Below are 16,493 nucleotides of genomic sequence, written 5' to 3'. Positions count from 1 at the left end.
ACTATGTAATCGAGTACGACCGCCTGTTAACAAGGCTAACGTCGCCACCTCGAACAGCGAGGTCTGCCAACTATATAACGAAGCCGTCACGTCAAACGGAAGACGAAGAATCCGACACTGAGACCGCGTCTACCAAACCCACCAGACAGAAAGGCTATCTCAGTCATCGGGAAACGCCTCAAATGCCTCCATCCACAAACGACGCCCCTGGTCGAGTGCCTACCTCGGACTCGAGCGCCAACCGCGCACGCCCGGAGCCACCGCCGTCCCCCTTGCTGAAGGACGATGACGAGACCTTCGGTGATACTAAGTGGCCCAACATCAAGCACTTCCTGTCTTCTCACCCTGACGACTCCAATGAGGTCACCGAAGAGTCCATGAAGAAGATCGAGGAGGAGGTGAGGGAGCTCGTGAAAGCAATGGAAAATGGTCGGCGCGCTACACCACCTCGAGAATCACAAGAGGATACATCGGAAGGACACGTAGAAGGAGGATCGGTAGAAAGGTGGGCGCAAAGGATATCTTCGCTGCGACGCTACAGAAGAGCTTCGACCGAAGTACAAAAGGCCAAGGAAGTCGTGCAGCACAAGGCGCCACCAAAGGCCGCGAGAACCAAGGAAAACTTGCAGCCGATGCAACGCCACCGGTCGCGCAAGGGCAGCGAGCCGGCAACTTCGAACGTTGGCGATGATGGCGAGGAATCCATGAGCGACAACCCAAAGATACGGAACTATGCTCGCACGCATGAAAACGCTTTCTTCGGCATGGGGACGCTCGCGTACGAGAAGATCTGGCCGGCGTTCCCGCCACCGATGAGATGGTCGGACAAAGAGGGATGGACTAAGGGCGGGCATGGGTGAAATTGCGAAGGACTATCGACATGATGATATTCAAAGACGGCAAAGGTGGCGGCGGATTGATAGAGTGCAGTGCCTGGTTGTATTAGAGTTTCAGCAGAGCCGACGCTAGCGGGCGCTGCCCGGAAGCTTGACCTCGCGGTACCTTAACCGCTCCTCACCAAATGCATTCTTGTCCCTCCATGCGTTACACCGTCTGCGTCTCACACACTGATCGAATATGGCGTCCAATGTCCCGCCCTCGCCCGGCACCAACGGCCCATACACGGCCCTCCCATCGAACACCGCGAGCGCTGGAGGCGGAGTCATGCCCTCCGCCGGCCATTTCGCAGACATGCAAGCCCTCATGCAGAACCTGGATGTTTTGAGCGGGTGGCTACAACAAAATCGCGAAGACTTCGAGGGCTTGAGGGAGGGTCTGCGTTGGGTAGAAGGGATGGGCGGGCTCCCGCCCACAGCGCCCCAAGCGCAGCAGCATCTGGAGAATGGCGTGCAGAGCGAAGACCAGGACCAATGTACGTGATGCTGCACGCGCAAGCTTTGTTGATCGTTGGCTGACTGGAACAGCACACACCATTGCTCAACTCCGCTCCGAGCTCAACGCCTCCCAGCAACGAATAGCCTCTCTCGAAAGCACACTTGTCTCCTTCCAAAGCCTCCACAACCTCTTCAATTCCACCCTGTCGGACACCATGCGTCTCGTTCGCAACTACACCTACACACAGCAAACGTATATCACAGACCTGCACAGACATTACACGAAACTATTGCAAGATGCGCGGTACGAGACACTAGAAGCGCAATTGATCCACCAAAAATGGCAAGAGGGACTGAGCAAAGTGAGCGAAACGTGTCGGGAAGCGGTGCGGGCAAGGGAGAAAGAGGCCGATGAAGGTGGATGGAGGGCGGAGGTGAAGGGTCTAAGACTGGAAAATCGGCTGTTGAGGAGGAAGGTTGGGTGGGAGATTCGGCCTGACAGTGATGAAGAGGCGGAAGAGGACGGAGGTGAAGAGGAGGAGGGGAGAGGCAGTCGGGGCAGTTTGGGTCTGCATCGTACTGGACCATTGGTCATTTGAGCCTGACTTGATTACGACATATTGAGACTATCACCTCAACGGCCGACTTTCCTATATGAGGATCTTCCGTGGCCGCCCATGCAGTTCGCACGCCTCGATGCCTAGCCTGCACCGTTTCGACCGAATTCCATGTCCGTTCGAATTACGTATCGTGATTGCTGACTGCTTTCAACCGTGAGAGTCCTCCTTTCAGCGCTTGTATTGCGAAGTACGCTTGCTTCCTGACAGGTGTAACATGTTTGCTAACCTCACGTAGGCAAATACAGCTGGTCGCCCGCAGCATGTCTTCAAGAAACTTCTGACCTTTGTCAGATTGGTTGCGAGTGTTTGTACCCTTTCAAACAACCAGGATGTCCAGTCGCGAGCAACAAGCTCCAGGCAATCCCTTTCCGCAGCCATTGGACAAACCTCGTGTTTGTGTCAACGGCAATCTCCAGCCTTTCCAAGCTAGTTGAAAGCTTGCTGCTGAATTTTTTTGACGGCTTGCATGTCACTTGGGAACATTTGGAAATGTTTGCGATGCGATGCTGGTCATACTGCTTGTCGGCCTGCTTGTCGGCCTGCTTGTCGGCCTGCTTGTCCGCCCGCTTGTCGATCTCCTGCCCGTCATCTATGAAGCCGAGCGACAAACGCACATCTCATCAGAGCATATAAGGGCGATCAGAAACCTCATTCTTCCACTTCTCTTCTTCACCAACCAACGCTTTTACCATTTGGAGTTTCAATCTTCAAGCATAATTCTCCCCCTTGGATTGGTCAACCTCACCCTCTCCCCCACCCGGTATCGACCGGACGATCATGGCTTCTTCAAGGGAGCGCATGGTCCTCTGTGTCAGATGCTCGGACTCTGCGTCTGCTCAACTCTCCAGGCATGACGACGACTTCGCCAAATGCCAGATGGAACATCCACTCATCGAATTTCCTCTCGACGGTCAAACCCACATCGACAAAGATGGCAAGGCACCTCACGCCGACAAACGCTGGTGGAGCTTCAAGCCAGGTCCAGTTGACACAACGGAAATCGATCTCACGCAAAGGAGTACTTGCATTGCCCTTCTGACGGAAGCTAAAGCTGTATTCCCACTCACTCGGAGCAACAAGACCCCGTCCAATGCTCAAATTAGCGGCGCGAAGACTGCGAAAGAGGAGAGCAAGTTTCGAGGCATCTCAATCACGAAAGATATGCTGGAGACTGCTCTCAGAATCGCCAGTCTTCCAGAGGAGAGGGGCGGAAGCGATACGCAAGCCGTGGATCCGACAGCTGGCGCTTCTGCTCCTGTGTCATCGTCTGGGAATGACGGGTTGAAATCAGGCAATGGCAACGGTGCTCCGCTCGACAAATCGTCAATTCTCGAAGCATCGAGCGCCGCACCTCAATCCGCTTCCGGTCCATCCAGAGCCGTCCAGGGTAGCGCCGCTCCGCACATTGCCGGGCCATCCAGTGCCAGTCCGAAGACCGCCACCTCATCGACTGCAATGCCTTCAGCGGAGGCGCCAACGACGACTTCAGCTGCTCCGAGCACCGAGATTGACGATGGTATGAGCATGCTACATCTGCAAAGCCAACCCGAGACTGAGTATGCTGGGCCATCGAGGAGTGCCACAACAAATGTCAACACCCAGTTCATCGGCCCGAAGCGTGCTGGATCATCAACTCTCACGCCTTCCACTGCCGCGCCGACACACTTCCAACCTCACGAAGGCCAAGGTACATTGCCTGCCATGGGTACACTCTCTTTGCAGGGAGAGAATCGACCTACGTCCAATCCTGCTCGCACTGCCCGCGGACAGGTTGCACCCCCTTCTGCATTGCCGTCGAATTCGTTGTTGAACACCTCAACCTCCATTTCTCGGGGACCTGGGGTTACCCCAACGAAACAAGTAGCAGGGACGAAGGGCGGGACAGAATCCAATACGAGCACGTCCGGGCATGCGGCATTGTCTGTGGACGGCAATGAGGCCATCAGGAAGATCGATGCTTTCATCGACAAACGCTTCAAGGAGAGCAAAGGTTCGAAAAAAGAGCAGGATATCATCAACGAACTTGCATTGCGCCGCACTTTCGCCTCGGGGCAAAGCAAGCGTGAGATCGTCACGAACTACATGAACATCAGTTTACCAGCCAAGATGTACGTGTACAAAGTCGAGATGATTCGCGCCAAACCCACAAGTGCCCCGAACATCCTCGTCAAGCGCTTTGCGGACAAAAATGCGGTCATTGAATCCATCGCCAGGACTACTGGTCATGCACTCAATGCCAACATTACCAAATGGGTCACTGACGGCGATTTGATCTGGTCTCGCGACCGCATCTTCCCGAGTTCCCGCGAGGACGGAAATCATCAAGGCCCAATTCTGGTTGACTCTCAGCCTCGCATCCGGTACCAGAACGAGTGCGGAAAAGTGTTGCTTGTGGAAGAAGTCAACTTCTATGAGTGGAACCCCATCAGCTGCAACATGTCCATGACCGAGCTCGTTCAACTTCCTTCGCCTGCCGTGCCGGGAGAGAACGATTCGGCTGTCCTGTTGCGTGGGCTGAACGCTTTCCTGACCGCCTACGCTCGCCAACGCGACAACATCACTTTCGCGAGTGGCAACAAAGGCTACATGATGAACAAGCCGCGCAAGCTCTCCGACTGTATCGATGTCGTTCCTGGCTTCTCACTATCTGTCCGGCCCGGCGTGGACCAATTGCTCATGTGCATCAACACGGCTCACTCTCCATTCTTCAAGCCTGGCCTCAGCCTTCAATACATCATCGAAAAGTCCGGTCGTGGCTTGGGGATTCTGAGGCGAGCTCTGAAAGGGGTCAAAGTGCGGATCAACTACAGCATCAGAGCTGGTTGGAGCCCGAGAGAAGATGTCAGGTTCGTGAAGAAGATCGGGAAGCTCATCGCGGTCCAGGCATGCGACGAGTCTCAAGCCAGAGATGCAGCCGCCAACGCTTTACCCACCGTGCAGCAGCTGTTCACAAAGCCGACTCAGACTCAACGAGCTCACCCATGCTATCCACTCAATCCACTGAGGCTGGAGAGCAGGTCTTTTGCCGTGCAAGTGGCCACTGACTCTCGTCCCGACTCGACCGACACGGAGTGGTATCCTGCCAGCGTTCTCGTTGTAGAGCCAAACCAACCATGGCACGGAGATCTCACTGGGTTCGAAACCTCGAATATGATCAAGACAGCGCAGATGAATCCACAGGATAATCAGTCCAAGATCTTGAATGAGGGACTCATGATGTTGGGTCTCGACCCTCCAATGCAGACAGAATTGGTAAGCCCCTCCCAAGGATGCTTAACGCAACATGGACTAACAATGAGACAGACCAGGCAATTCGGGATGGCTACGGGCACTCAGCTGATCAAAGTGGATGCCGTCTGGTTGACAACTCCAAGGATACAATACCGCACAGCAAAGTCCAAAAGCAACGGAGTAGATTTGCAAGTCGCGCGTTTCAAGCAGGAGAGTGCAAGTTGGAACCTCGGAAACGGAGCGAAGTTCTTCGCATGCAATGGCATGGTTCCGAACGGGCTACCCATCCTCGATCTGTTCCCAAATTCCCAGATGACGAGACAAGAGCTCATGGATTTGCACAAATTCATGGACGAGTTTCGCAAGCAAATGGGTGAAGCACTGCAGACACTCGGCTTGAATCCGCCAAAAGATGGAAGTGCGGTCAAATGGAATACTGGCTCGAACACGCTCACGATGCGCGGTGTTTTGGACTACGAGAGGGTCTTAAAAGACATTTTTGAACGAGGCCTCGCAATGTCCCCCGGCCAAACACTGACCGTCGTCCTGAAGGAGAAGGATTTCGAGGTCTATTCGCGCATCAAGCGCGTAGCAGATCTTAAGCTTGGGGCTCACACTGTCCTCTGCCGGAAGCGCAGGAACTTCAATGTTCAGTGCGCTGCCAACATGGCGATGAAGTACAATCTGAAACGTGGCGGCACCAATCATGCCCTCGAAGAGGGTGCCTTTGCGGATCTCAGACACAACAAGGTCGCAGATACCATCGTGATCGGCGCCGATGTCACACACCCAGGTGCCGGTGCTTCTCCGGGTACTCCATCGATTGCAGCGGTTGTCGGGAGTGTGGACAACAACTTCACCCACTTTCCAGGCTCAATGCGCCTACAGCGAGCGCGGAAAGAGGACATTGTGGAGTTGGGCGACATGGTGAAAGAGCGTCTCATCGACTGGGCCAAGAAGAATGGGGACAAACTTCCGACCCGAATGCTTTTCTATCGAGACGGAGTGAGCGAGTCACAATACGAGAAGCTCCGCACGTACGAACTGCCCCAAATCCAGAAAGGGTTCAACTGGGCTGCCGAGTACCTCGCCTGGGAGGCGAATGGTTGCCGACCGGGAATGCAGCAGACGTCGCTCGGCAGTCTCACTCCCGCTATGACTGTCCAGCCACACCCGAACCAGTCTCGCTCGTTGGACGCATCCAGAAATCCATGGCCGCCAGCAACTCACAAGAAAGGCGAGGACGAGAAGTTTGAAGACAACACTGGCCGCAATGAAAACTTCAAGCTCACCTACGTTGTGGTTGGAAAGCGACACAACACTCGCTTCTACCCAAGGGAGCAGAACAACCCACGTGATTCAATCCAAGAGCGGAACGGACAGGGAAATGTCATGCCAGGCTTCGTGGTGGACAGCACCATCACGCATCCACACAGCTTCGACTTCTACCTGCAGTCTCACTGCCCAATCCAGGGGACCGGGCGCTCAGCTCACTACTTCGTGCTTCGCAACGAGATGAATCTGTCCACCCCACAGCTTCAAGATGTGGTATGTGCAAAACCAATGCCACCTTCATGACAGAGCCTCACTGACTTTTACCTTAGACGAACAGACTGTGCCACGTCTACGCTCGCTCGACCACTGCCGTCTCCTACTGTGCCCCAGCCTACTACGCCGACCGTCTGTGCGATAGAGGCCGCGCATATCTCCGCCCATGGCTCACCAACCAGAACGACCAAGCCTCGGGATTGTATCGGCCAGCTGAGAGACGCCAGGACCAGACGCCAACACAGTACAACGACATGGTCAAAGACGAGCTCCGCGACGACCCCAACTGGCGCCCGTACCACAATGCGGCGTATCCCGGCCAGCTGAACCCCCCGATGAAGTATGGATTCACGCGCCGCAATCCTTGGCATGCGAATCTAGACGACACCATGTTCTACCTTTGAGCTGCTCGCCTGCTCGTCCTGTCTTTACCCCATCGACTTCGGAAAGTGCTCTGGCACACGGCTTGCCACTCCTTTGATTTGCTGCGTTCTTCGACATTACGGATACTACGGTCTTCGCTGCGTTCTGCGAAGATTGCCTTGGCTCATGGCCTAGCACTCCTTCTAATTGCTGCGTTCTGTTACATTACCGCTACTGCTTTGCTTTTCTTGCTGCGTTCTGCCACAATACCACTGCCTTGAAGCAGCATGCTTGCACGCGTCACACTGACCGAAGTCACTCTTTTGAATTCAGATAGTATTCAATGAAACACTTGTACTTCCAGCATTGACTGTGCTACCTAAACTATCTCTATTCATGCATCAGTAGCACTCCAGCTGTTGCTACCTCCATTCTTATTGTAGCTGCCTTTGCTGGGGAGTGCTGCTGTTCTGTACCTCCCCTGTGTCTTGCGTCAATGCCCCTTGCGTAACATCCGCGTTGAGCTGCCATGCCACATCTGCTACGACCCTTTCACCTGATAAGCTCCACCCACGTCACATTCTCGCCAGACTTCTTAGCCACGTCCACGAAGATGGGATCTCCGAGACCGCAGACGATTTTCACGTCGGTGGTCCAATCTTCCGCAATGTACGTTCCTCCGTCTTCGCATGTGCATGTGGGAATAAGATCCAATGTCGTGTAGGCTGGATCTTGCAGCCAGCATGCAACGCACACTGATGTTAGCAGTCCACGAAAGGAAGTTCTGACCCAATCTTCCGCTCGACTGAAATATCGTTGCATGTCCTGCACACATTCCACAAACAGCATGCGGTTCTGATGCGCATAGTACCGGCGAACCTCCGTGCACGACAGGCAGATGCCGTCGCGATGTGGATGTCCGTCGACGGGGTCTTCCAGGAAGCTGCCGAACCCTTCTGCACACCCGCAGAATGGATCCTCATGCGTGCTGTCTCCCTCCTCGATACCGCTGCTACACCCCTCTGCAGGTTTGCGAAGTGGATCTGCATTCACGGTTCCTTCGTCTCCGGTGGCATTGTCAAACCTCTCGGCAGTCCTGTGGAGATGATCTTCGTCCAGGGTGCCTTCCTCCATGACAGCATCGCCAACCCCCTCTGCAGATTCGTGGACAGAAGTCTCCTCTGTATGGTAGGCTTTCACCGGGTAGCTCCCGCATGATGCGTGTTTCATCTCCACAACCTCCCAACCCTGAGCGCGTGCTTGGTCGAAGACGGCTTTGGCATTTTCAGTCGTGCCGAAATAAGACCACATCGAACTATCGGTACTTTGTGCCACCACCCGGTCGAATTTGAGCGTAGCTTCCAGTGTCACAGGCTTTCCGGACCTGTGGTCACGAGGAATGAGGTTGACGAGGGAGACCGTGAGATTCGGTTGGCTGCTCCAGTTGACTTGGTTGATGGGATGATCGGCGAATTGATCAGTCTCCCTCCACACGAGGGAAGGCTCGCTTGCAGGCCGACGCCCATCATCGTAGACCAAGAGACGGAGCGACTGCAGCCCTGTGATCCTTCGAACATAGCCGAATGCTGCATGGAAGACATCCAGCTCATAGGGTGTGTCACCATAGTGTCGGATGGTGGAGAGCTTGGTGAGCAACGTTGAATGAGACCAGCTTGGCTCTCCTGGTATTCCGGCCGGAAGATTGTTGACGTTTGCATCCAACCACTTAATTACCTTGCCATCGCCCGGTTCAGTTAGACCAAATGGCCCGAGATGGAAGTTGAAAATCCCCGAATTGTCCCACGAAATGCTGCCCTTGTTGGCCATAGCCGGATGACAGATAGTGATATCGCGCAACAGAGATCGATTGTCCGGACCGATGAGTTGAAGGAATTGCAACAAAGCTTCCCAGCCATGGTGGCTCGAGAAACGGAAACCATTCCTGGAGAGTACGCCTGCTTGCCATTCTTGTACCAGGCTTTGCACACCCGGAGTGCCTTGAGCGATGGAAGTATGTCATTGCGGAAGCGTAGCACATGCTGGTGTTGGTAAGGAGTCATGGACATTGTGAAAAATACCGTTCTGTTGAAGTCTGCCGGCGCGAACTCGATCGGTTCGGCGAAAGTCACGATGCTTTCCGAGATCCTGTCCAGTATCTCCGTTGGGAGCGTAGTCGCTTTGGACTTCCACAAGTATCAGCCATATCCCGGCATGCAGTAGATGATAGGACTCACCTTATTCAATTCTCCAAAGCATGCAGTTGTGTGAAGATCTTCCGAAGACGCCATGATAGCCTTGCGGTCGTCGCCACCGCATGAGTGAAGTTCTTCTGAAGTGGGCTTTATGAGTATCGTGTCGTGGTCCGCCATGTTGACGAAGGTGGGCGGCTTGTCGGACTCCATCTCGGAGTGAGGCGTGTGTGAAGGAGGATGAAGATCTTAAGGAGGGGGAAAGGAGGAAAGTAAAGGTATAAACAAGTGGCGGGGGCTCACGTGCGGTGACACCAGTCGCAGGCAGCAACGCGCGGGCGTCAATCACGTGCCGTCCGCAAACGGGAGTGAATGAACACGTGCACGGAAGTGTCGTGGATGAAAAAGAGTTCCGCGCCAGCGGTGATTGGCGGTGAATGGTCGTGATGAAGGACGATTGTATAGCTGTGGTTGATGGGTTGATATAATTGGAGGTTCGATGGTTATACCAGCTGCGGCTGAGATTGTGCTGGGCGTGAGTGATAAGAATAGGTCGGAAGAGGAAGAGGGGAGCAAGAACACATTAAGTAGGCGGGCGCGGCAGCACGAAAGCATGCGATCAATGAATTGAAAGAGCCCGTCAGGCGGTCCTTGAGAGTTCCAGAATGTCCATGCGAAGACTGGAGACGCATCGATTCGACGAGTGATACAAACAAGAGCTGAAGAAAGCAGAAATCACTGACTTGTTTGAAATGTGGTTGGATTTGAACTGTGGAAAAGTACCTACGGAGCGAAGTGCCCGAGTATCTCAGAATCCCTCTCTGTTGCAACATCGCCTCCCATCTTCCCTCCAATTAGGCGCCCAGAGCGCATCTTAGATCATCAACCTCTCCACCTTGTCCTTCAGCGCACGAATCTGGTTCATGAGATCGCTGGCCTCGTTGGTGATGATGCTGCAGGAAATGACGGCGCGGCTTACACCGCACGCCCTCCCCAGCGCCATCTTGCTCGGAACGTACACCTGCAGTCGGTTCGTCAGTATATGCTTCTCCATTGTATGCGCTTTCATTCCAAACTCACATAAGGTGTGTTCTTGTCCTCGCACAGCAACGGCAAATGCAGCAGAATGGCCAAAGGAGCAGTGTCGGCAGCCAAAATGACAATCTCGCTGATGCCTCTGTTGAGCGTCTTGGTCGCTTCGTTGGCGCCCTTCTTGAGTTGGCGGTAATGCGAGGCCTGCTGCACGAGATCCAGGATTTCCTGCGTCATGGCTTGGTCGGCGACGGGCCAGGCGGCGCTTTCGTTCGACATTTTCGGCGGCGGTGGTGGGTGAATGTTGGGGTGGAGGTGGTGGGAATGGTATTGATGGCGGGTGGAAGGCTCGCCCGAATAGCTGGGGGTTCACGGCCTTGTATTGATTGGAGCGCAGAGGAGGGAAGCTGGAAGTGCGGTGCGAAACTTTTTTTTGAAGAGTCGTCGTGAACGTGCAGCGTGCACGGACCCACTCCAAGCTTGGCAAAAATGGCGAAGCTGGCGTTCTCTCCCTCGTCCACCTCGTCACCACCTCACCTTCAAAAGCAGTACAACGCCCATCCTCCATCGCCTCAATCATCTCGCAAGCTTCGATCCAGTGTCCACCAGACGTAGTCGCAGCTTGACATCTCCACAACCCCGCCGCCATCATGAGTTCCGATCTTTGGTGAGTGCATGTCAGGAGCCCGTCCTTGCCTTGGGGATGGGCTGGTGGAAACACAACAGAACTCACTGTTGATGTCTTATCCATCATCACACTCACGCCATCCAATGCTGATATATCCTCACTCACAGTCCCGTGTATGCCGTAAGTCACCCGATTCAATACGAAGAGTCCTCCTGCGCGCTTTTGCCGCCTCCGACCCCCTCCATCTCCATCGATCCTCAACACCGACATCGAGGACCACAGTCGGAGACGGAGAAGCACAAGAGCATTAGTACAATTAGAACGAAACCCTGCTAACCCCACGGAACAGCCATTCTTCGGAGTGATGGGTTGCACGAGCGCCATCGTCTTCACCTGCTTCGGTGCTGCCTACGGTACCGCAAAGGCCGGCGTCGGTATCTCGGCCATGGGTGTCCTCCGACCTGACCTCATTGTCAAGAGTATGTGAATCCCGCGCCGATAGCCGCAAGATCGTTGCGCAATCGAAGTCTCGAGCATATTTTGACTCAACTCCGCAGACATCATTCCCGTCATTATGGCTGGTATCATTGCCATTTACGGCCTGGTCGTCAGCGTCCTCATCTCCAACAGCTTGGAGCAGCAGCTTCCTTTGTTCACCGGGTTCGTTCAGCTCGGTGCTGGCTTGTCTGTCGGCCTGGCTGGTCTGGCAGCTGGGTTCGCGATTGGTATTGTGGGTGATGCTGGTGTTCGTGGAACTGCACAGCAACCTCGATTATTCGTCGGAATGATTTTGATTCTCATTTTCGCCGAAGTCTTGGGTACGTTTTGAGGAGAGTGAGGAGCTTGGAACAAGGCGGGAAGCTAATTCGTGACACACAGGTCTCTACGGTCTGATTGTTGCCCTGCTCATGAACTCGTCCACCAGCAAGGCTACATGCGGCTAGATTCGATCTGGGCGAACACAGACTACCCTGGGCCCCGTCTCTGATGACGAGAGAGCAGAGGTTGGGTGGTTCAAAAAGGAGGAATAGATGGAAGGAGGTGGGGGTGAGGATACACGTGTGAGGGGCGGGATGCTGTTGCGCGTGCAATCGTATCCTGCTGCATGGAGCTGTACAGTCGTAGCCGGCGTTTCTTCTGGGCTAAGTAGGGGTGTATGTATCAGGTGACTCGTACTGCGTTCGCGTCGGTTTTGTCTTTGATCTCTCCATCAAGGTTACGGTGTGGTTGGTGGCCTCCATATGACAGGCTGTCTTCTCCTCCCGCACTCGTTCCATTGACTGCTGCCATTCGTCAATGGCAGTTATCCGCCGCCCTATGCTTATTCCGACCACACTTCCCTCCTCTGCGTCTCTCCAGCACCATCGCAGGATATCATGACCCAATCCGGCCCCCGACTCCCGGAGGCAGCGCCGCAATCCGCAGCAATGGCAAAGTTGCCCCATTCGGCCCATCCAGAGCCTCAAGCCCCTCCGCCATGACCCCACTATGACGAAAAACATAAAGGGACCACGGCGTTGCCTTCCAAATCTCGAGCACGCGGAAATCTGGACTCAGGACGAGCTTTGTTTCATCTTCTTTCACTCTATCCCCTTCACTCCTTTCCTGTCTCTTCGACTACTTCCATCCACGACCACTCACAATGTCCTCCACCGAAGGCAAAACAATCACCTGCAAGGCCGCTGTGGCCTGGGAGGCCGGCAAGGACCTCGTCATTGAGGATGTCGAGGTCGCGCCGCCCAAGGCCCACGAGGTCCGCATCCAGGTCTTCTACACTGGTGTCTGCCATACCGATGCCTACATGCTGAGCGGCAAGGACCCCGAGGGCGCCTTTCCCGTCATTGCGGGGCACGAAGGTGCTGGCATTGTGGAGAGCGTGGGCGAAGGCGTTACCAGTGTCAAGAAGGGGGATACTGTTGTTGCTCTATAGTGAGTTGTCTCTTTTACGGAGAGGAAGAGGAAGAAGACACAACTGACAAGACGGACTACGTAGCACCCCCGAGTGCAAGGAGTGCAAGTTCTGCAAATCCGGCAAGACGAACCTGTGCGGCAAAATCCGCGCCACGCAGGGCAAAGGCGTGATGCCCGACGGCACGTCGCGCTTCAAGTGCAAGGGCAAAGACCTCCTGCACTTCATGGGCACCTCCACCTTCTCGCAGTACACCGTTGTCGCCGACATCTCCTGCGTCGCCGTCAACCCCAAGGCTCCCATGGACCGCACCTGTCTGCTCGGCTGCGGTATCACCACCGGCTACGGCGCGGCGACCATCACTGCCGGCAAGAACGGTATTGAAGAGGGAGCGAACGTGGCTGTCTTTGGTGGCGGCTGTGTTGGTCTCAGTGTCATCCAGGGCGCCAAGGCGAGGAAGGCGGCGAAGATTATCTTGGTTGATGTCAACCCGGAAAAGAAAGTGTGGGGTGAGAAGTTTGGTGCTACGGACTTTGTGAATCCCAGCAAGGATCTCAAGGAGGGGGAGAATATCCAGACGAGGCTGCAGGATATGACCGACGGTGGGTGCGACTACACCTTTGACTGCACGGGCAATGTGCATGTTATGAGGTCTGCGCTGGAGGCTTGCCACAAGGGTTGGGGCGAGAGCATCGTCATTGGTGTTGCGGCGGCTGGACAGGAGATTTCCACTCGACGTATGTCCTCATTTGCTCCGATCCGTCCTTGAGTCTTTTGCTGATTTGTCAATAGCATTCCAACTCGTCACCGGCCGTGTGTGGAAGGGCTGTGCCTTTGGCGGCGTCAAGGGTCGCTCGCAAATGGGCGAGCTGATCGAGGACTACGAGGCCGGCAAGCTGAAGGTCGACGAGTTCATCACGCATCGCCAGAACCTGTCGGGTATCAACCAGGCCTTCCACGACATGCACGACGGCAACTGCATTCGGTGCGTGGTGGATATGAGGAAGGAGTAAGCGGTATCAGGACAACATGAGTGTTTAGGAGAAACGGCCTTGGTGGAGACGGAAAAGGAACAAATTGACGAGTGTGAACTGTAGCATCTTCATGTCTTTAGCGTCAACAGTATGCGAATGAGGCTGAAGCAGAGTTCGTGGCGCTCTTCTCCACTGCCGGGAACCCCCCGGAGCTTCATTCTCATCGTGCAAGACCAGAATGTAGTCGAAGCTATTGAGCGGACCGGAGCATCGGCTGATCGCTTACTGTGCCTGCCCGCTGCTGCATGCGTAATGGGGTCCCCGGCGCAACATCGTGAAGTGTATGTACTTGCCTATTACGGCGATGCGCGGAAGGCCGCGCAACAGCCGGCCCGTACCGAATATTACAAACAACCTCACACAACGTCAGGTCCAACACACCACGCAGCCCGTACCGCTCAATATCCACCCAATCATCTCAAAATAGACGCTATTCACTTTCGCAGCTCTTTGAGACGGCAAGCGTCGATGTGTGCGAGTCAACACGCGGCGTTTGGAGCAGGATCAGAGCAAGAAACCCGGTGAGCGAATTCTTTGGAATCTATTACTCGAACCGGAACAAACGTCAGAACCCACGTTTCCTCAGGGGTCAACAACGCGACACATGGGCAGATCTGCGGGACTTGTGCCCACTGGCTTTTGCCGAATCAGTAAGTACAGTCAGCTGCCCTAGTGAGCAGCACCCGTCTTAGCCGCTGACTCAGGGCCGCGTGCATACATATGGGCTCGTTGCCTATACTATTGGTGACTACGGCGGGGGCGCGGAGGTGCATTGGCCGATGAGAAGGGCGGTACCGTAGCACGCGCGGCGCAGCAACATTGCTTTCGTCATGCAGGCCAATTGTAAGTGCCCGCATCGAGCCCGAGGTGGATAGAGGCCGAAATGCTGGACATCGCCGGCAGAGCCGCCACGTGCTTGCGTGCACTTTCTCTCTCACGCTCGCCCGCAAGGCCCGCTTTCCACCGTATACTCGCATTCGCTTCACTAGTCTTGTCCCACAAGGTGGGATCAACGACTCGGCGTATGGGTCCGCTTCATCCAAGATCGTATCTTGATTCCATCAAAGTAGGCACCAGTCCGGGTGAAGTGGCACGGACACGCTCTTTGGTGCGACGTCAAGGGCGGATTGGTGATGTATCTCGCGAGCATCCGGGCTTCCTGCTGACTTATAAAAAGGCTGCGTACGCGCTCGTCTATAAGTAGGTTTTCTGTCATCAACTTTCTTGCTCTCTTTTCCTTTTCTATCGACAGTAGCCACCATGAAGATCAACAGTGTTTTGGCCATCCTCCCGGCCTTGGCCGCTGCTATCCCGTCCTCGACCAAGGGATGGAGTGCACACTCCAGCCCCAAAGCCGCCTACTTCCTGCGCGTTGACCCCGCAGGCAGTAGCGTTGTTGCCGTCGAAGTGGGCTCAAATGGAATGCTCACCGACACCACCGCTTCCTTCAGCACCGGTGGAGTGGGGCTGCAGACGCAGAATTATACCAACGGATTGAAGCCGACTGCCATTGACCCACTGCAATCCCAGAACGCCGTGACGATCGGGGATCGGGTACGTTTCGCGGCACGATTACCTCGAAATACCTCCGAGACTGACATGATGCTAGTTTCTTTTCACTGTCAACTCCGGTTCTGACACCTTGGTGATGTTCAAGATTGACCACAAAGATCCTCTGAAGCTGAAGATGGTGGGCAAGCCAGTACCCACCTACGGCGAATTCCCCGTGTCGGTCGCGTATTCCACGAAACATAAGAAAGGTACGATGATCTCGACACCATCTACTTTCACGAACAAAACACTGACCCAGTCAACAGCTTGTGTGCTTAACGGTGGTGCCACGAACGGCGTGTCCTGCTATTCCGTCTCACACAAACACGGCCTTGTCCCAGACGGCGTTGGCCTTCGCAGCTTCGGCTACAATGCCACCACACCGGGCCAACTGGGCGGTTACAGCGGCTCAGGCTCCGACATTCAATTCGCCACCAATTCCTCCAAGCTTGTGTCCACGTTCAAGGGAGCGGGGACCACCGGCCTCGGCCACATCGACGTCTTCGACGTTGATTCCAATGGCGACATCTCCAAGAACTACACAGACAACCAAATCGCGCCGCTGGGTGGCGTCTTCGGCTTCTCTTGGAGCGGCTCTGAACCCGGCCACATGTTCGTTTCGGATGTCGCCTTTGCTGGCTCGCTGCTGTCCTTGGACTTCACCACCAACAAATTCACCGAAATCGCAACATCCAACTCGTCGAAGTTCGCGGCGAGCTGCTGGACCGTCTGGTCTCCGACCACGGACCTCTACTACAACATCAACGCTGGATCCCCCTACATCGGCGAGATCGATGCGGCCGGGAAGCTCGAGAACATCATTGAATTCAATTCCACTCTGGCAGGCGCCACGGACACTGCTGTATATGGCGCCACGGCATACATGTTGACTTTCCTCAATGTGATTAATGTGATGGATCTCCAGAGCGGGAAGGCGCTTCAGATGTATGACTATGGCACTGAGGAGGATCGGCCATACTGGACTGGTATGGCGCTGTACCCTGCGAGTCCGCTGCTTGTCGGTGGCGTGTGAGTGCCGGCTCGCGAGTGATGG

General features: G+C 54.9%; 9 protein-coding genes across 9 annotated transcripts; 6 read left to right on the top strand and 3 right to left on the bottom strand.

Moving 5' to 3' along the window:
- The first annotated feature begins 23 nt into the window (after positions 1 to 23).
- BDY17DRAFT_294696 (uncharacterized protein) lies at positions 24 to 972 on the top strand. The gene has a single exon (XM_033733183.1). The coding sequence runs from the start codon at positions 183 to 185 to the stop codon at positions 858 to 860; it is 678 nt and encodes a 225-aa protein (XP_033590525.1). The 5' UTR covers positions 24 to 182; the 3' UTR covers positions 861 to 972.
- A 105-nt stretch (positions 973 to 1,077) lies between these two features.
- Positions 1,078 to 1,933, top strand: BDY17DRAFT_322842 (uncharacterized protein; the record flags this gene model as incomplete). Its single annotated transcript, XM_033736888.1, has 2 exons — positions 1,078 to 1,372; positions 1,425 to 1,933. 2 exons carry the CDS (start codon positions 1,078 to 1,080, stop codon positions 1,931 to 1,933), a joined length of 804 nt encoding a protein of 267 aa, XP_033590524.1.
- Positions 1,934 to 2,470: 537 nt separating this feature from the next.
- Positions 2,471 to 7,460, top strand: BDY17DRAFT_294694 (Piwi domain-containing protein). The gene is made up of 3 exons (XM_033733182.1): positions 2,471 to 5,206; positions 5,258 to 6,733; positions 6,790 to 7,460. Exons 1-3 carry the CDS (start codon positions 2,732 to 2,734, stop codon positions 7,135 to 7,137), a joined length of 4,299 nt encoding a protein of 1,432 aa, XP_033590523.1. The 5' UTR covers positions 2,471 to 2,731; the 3' UTR covers positions 7,138 to 7,460.
- Positions 7,461 to 7,474: 14 nt separating this feature from the next.
- Positions 7,475 to 9,775, bottom strand: BDY17DRAFT_333296 (uncharacterized protein). The gene is made up of 4 exons (XM_033737903.1): positions 9,331 to 9,775; positions 9,175 to 9,279; positions 9,071 to 9,135; positions 7,475 to 9,038 (listed from the first exon to the last, which is right to left on the bottom strand). The coding sequence occupies exons 1-4, from the start codon at positions 9,496 to 9,498 to the stop codon at positions 7,649 to 7,651; spliced, it is 1,728 nt and encodes a 575-aa protein (XP_033590522.1). The 5' UTR covers positions 9,499 to 9,775; the 3' UTR covers positions 7,475 to 7,648.
- On the bottom strand, positions 9,510 to 9,941 carry BDY17DRAFT_294692 (uncharacterized protein). Its single transcript, XM_033733181.1, has one exon. It carries the CDS (start codon positions 9,898 to 9,900, stop codon positions 9,631 to 9,633), a length of 270 nt encoding a protein of 89 aa, XP_033590521.1. The 5' UTR covers positions 9,901 to 9,941; the 3' UTR covers positions 9,510 to 9,630.
- BDY17DRAFT_294691 (ribonucleoprotein-associated protein) lies at positions 9,933 to 10,726 on the bottom strand. The gene is made up of 2 exons (XM_033733180.1): positions 10,366 to 10,726; positions 9,933 to 10,306 (listed from the first exon to the last, which is right to left on the bottom strand). Exons 1-2 carry the CDS (start codon positions 10,594 to 10,596, stop codon positions 10,160 to 10,162), a joined length of 378 nt encoding a protein of 125 aa, XP_033590520.1. The 5' UTR covers positions 10,597 to 10,726; the 3' UTR covers positions 9,933 to 10,159.
- Positions 10,727 to 10,827: 101 nt separating this feature from the next.
- BDY17DRAFT_294685 (vacuolar ATP synthase 16 kDa proteolipid subunit) lies at positions 10,828 to 12,155 on the top strand. Its single transcript, XM_033733179.1, has 5 exons — positions 10,828 to 10,984; positions 11,113 to 11,125; positions 11,295 to 11,424; positions 11,503 to 11,763; positions 11,825 to 12,155. Exons 1-5 carry the CDS (start codon positions 10,968 to 10,970, stop codon positions 11,887 to 11,889), a joined length of 486 nt encoding a protein of 161 aa, XP_033590519.1. The 5' UTR covers positions 10,828 to 10,967; the 3' UTR covers positions 11,890 to 12,155.
- Position 12,156: 1 nt separating this feature from the next.
- BDY17DRAFT_294679 (chaperonin 10-like protein) lies at positions 12,157 to 14,209 on the top strand. Its single transcript, XM_033733178.1, has 3 exons — positions 12,157 to 12,874; positions 12,939 to 13,591; positions 13,647 to 14,209. The coding sequence occupies exons 1-3, from the start codon at positions 12,588 to 12,590 to the stop codon at positions 13,865 to 13,867; spliced, it is 1,161 nt and encodes a 386-aa protein (XP_033590518.1). The 5' UTR covers positions 12,157 to 12,587; the 3' UTR covers positions 13,868 to 14,209.
- A 939-nt stretch (positions 14,210 to 15,148) lies between these two features.
- On the top strand, positions 15,149 to 16,472 carry BDY17DRAFT_309302 (uncharacterized protein; the record flags this gene model as incomplete). Its single annotated transcript, XM_033735318.1, has 3 exons — positions 15,149 to 15,442; positions 15,498 to 15,648; positions 15,706 to 16,472. The coding sequence occupies 3 exons, from the start codon at positions 15,149 to 15,151 to the stop codon at positions 16,470 to 16,472; spliced, it is 1,212 nt and encodes a 403-aa protein (XP_033590517.1).
- Positions 16,473 to 16,493: the final 21 nt, after the last annotated feature.

Source organism: Neohortaea acidophila (assembly GCF_010093505.1).
Source record: "Neohortaea acidophila strain CBS 113389 unplaced genomic scaffold BDY17scaffold_4, whole genome shotgun sequence".
Taxonomy (NCBI): domain Eukaryota; kingdom Fungi; phylum Ascomycota; class Dothideomycetes; order Mycosphaerellales; family Teratosphaeriaceae; genus Neohortaea; species Neohortaea acidophila.
Note: the sequence above shows the minus strand (reverse complement) of the source record. Positions and strands in the feature narration are given on the sequence as shown.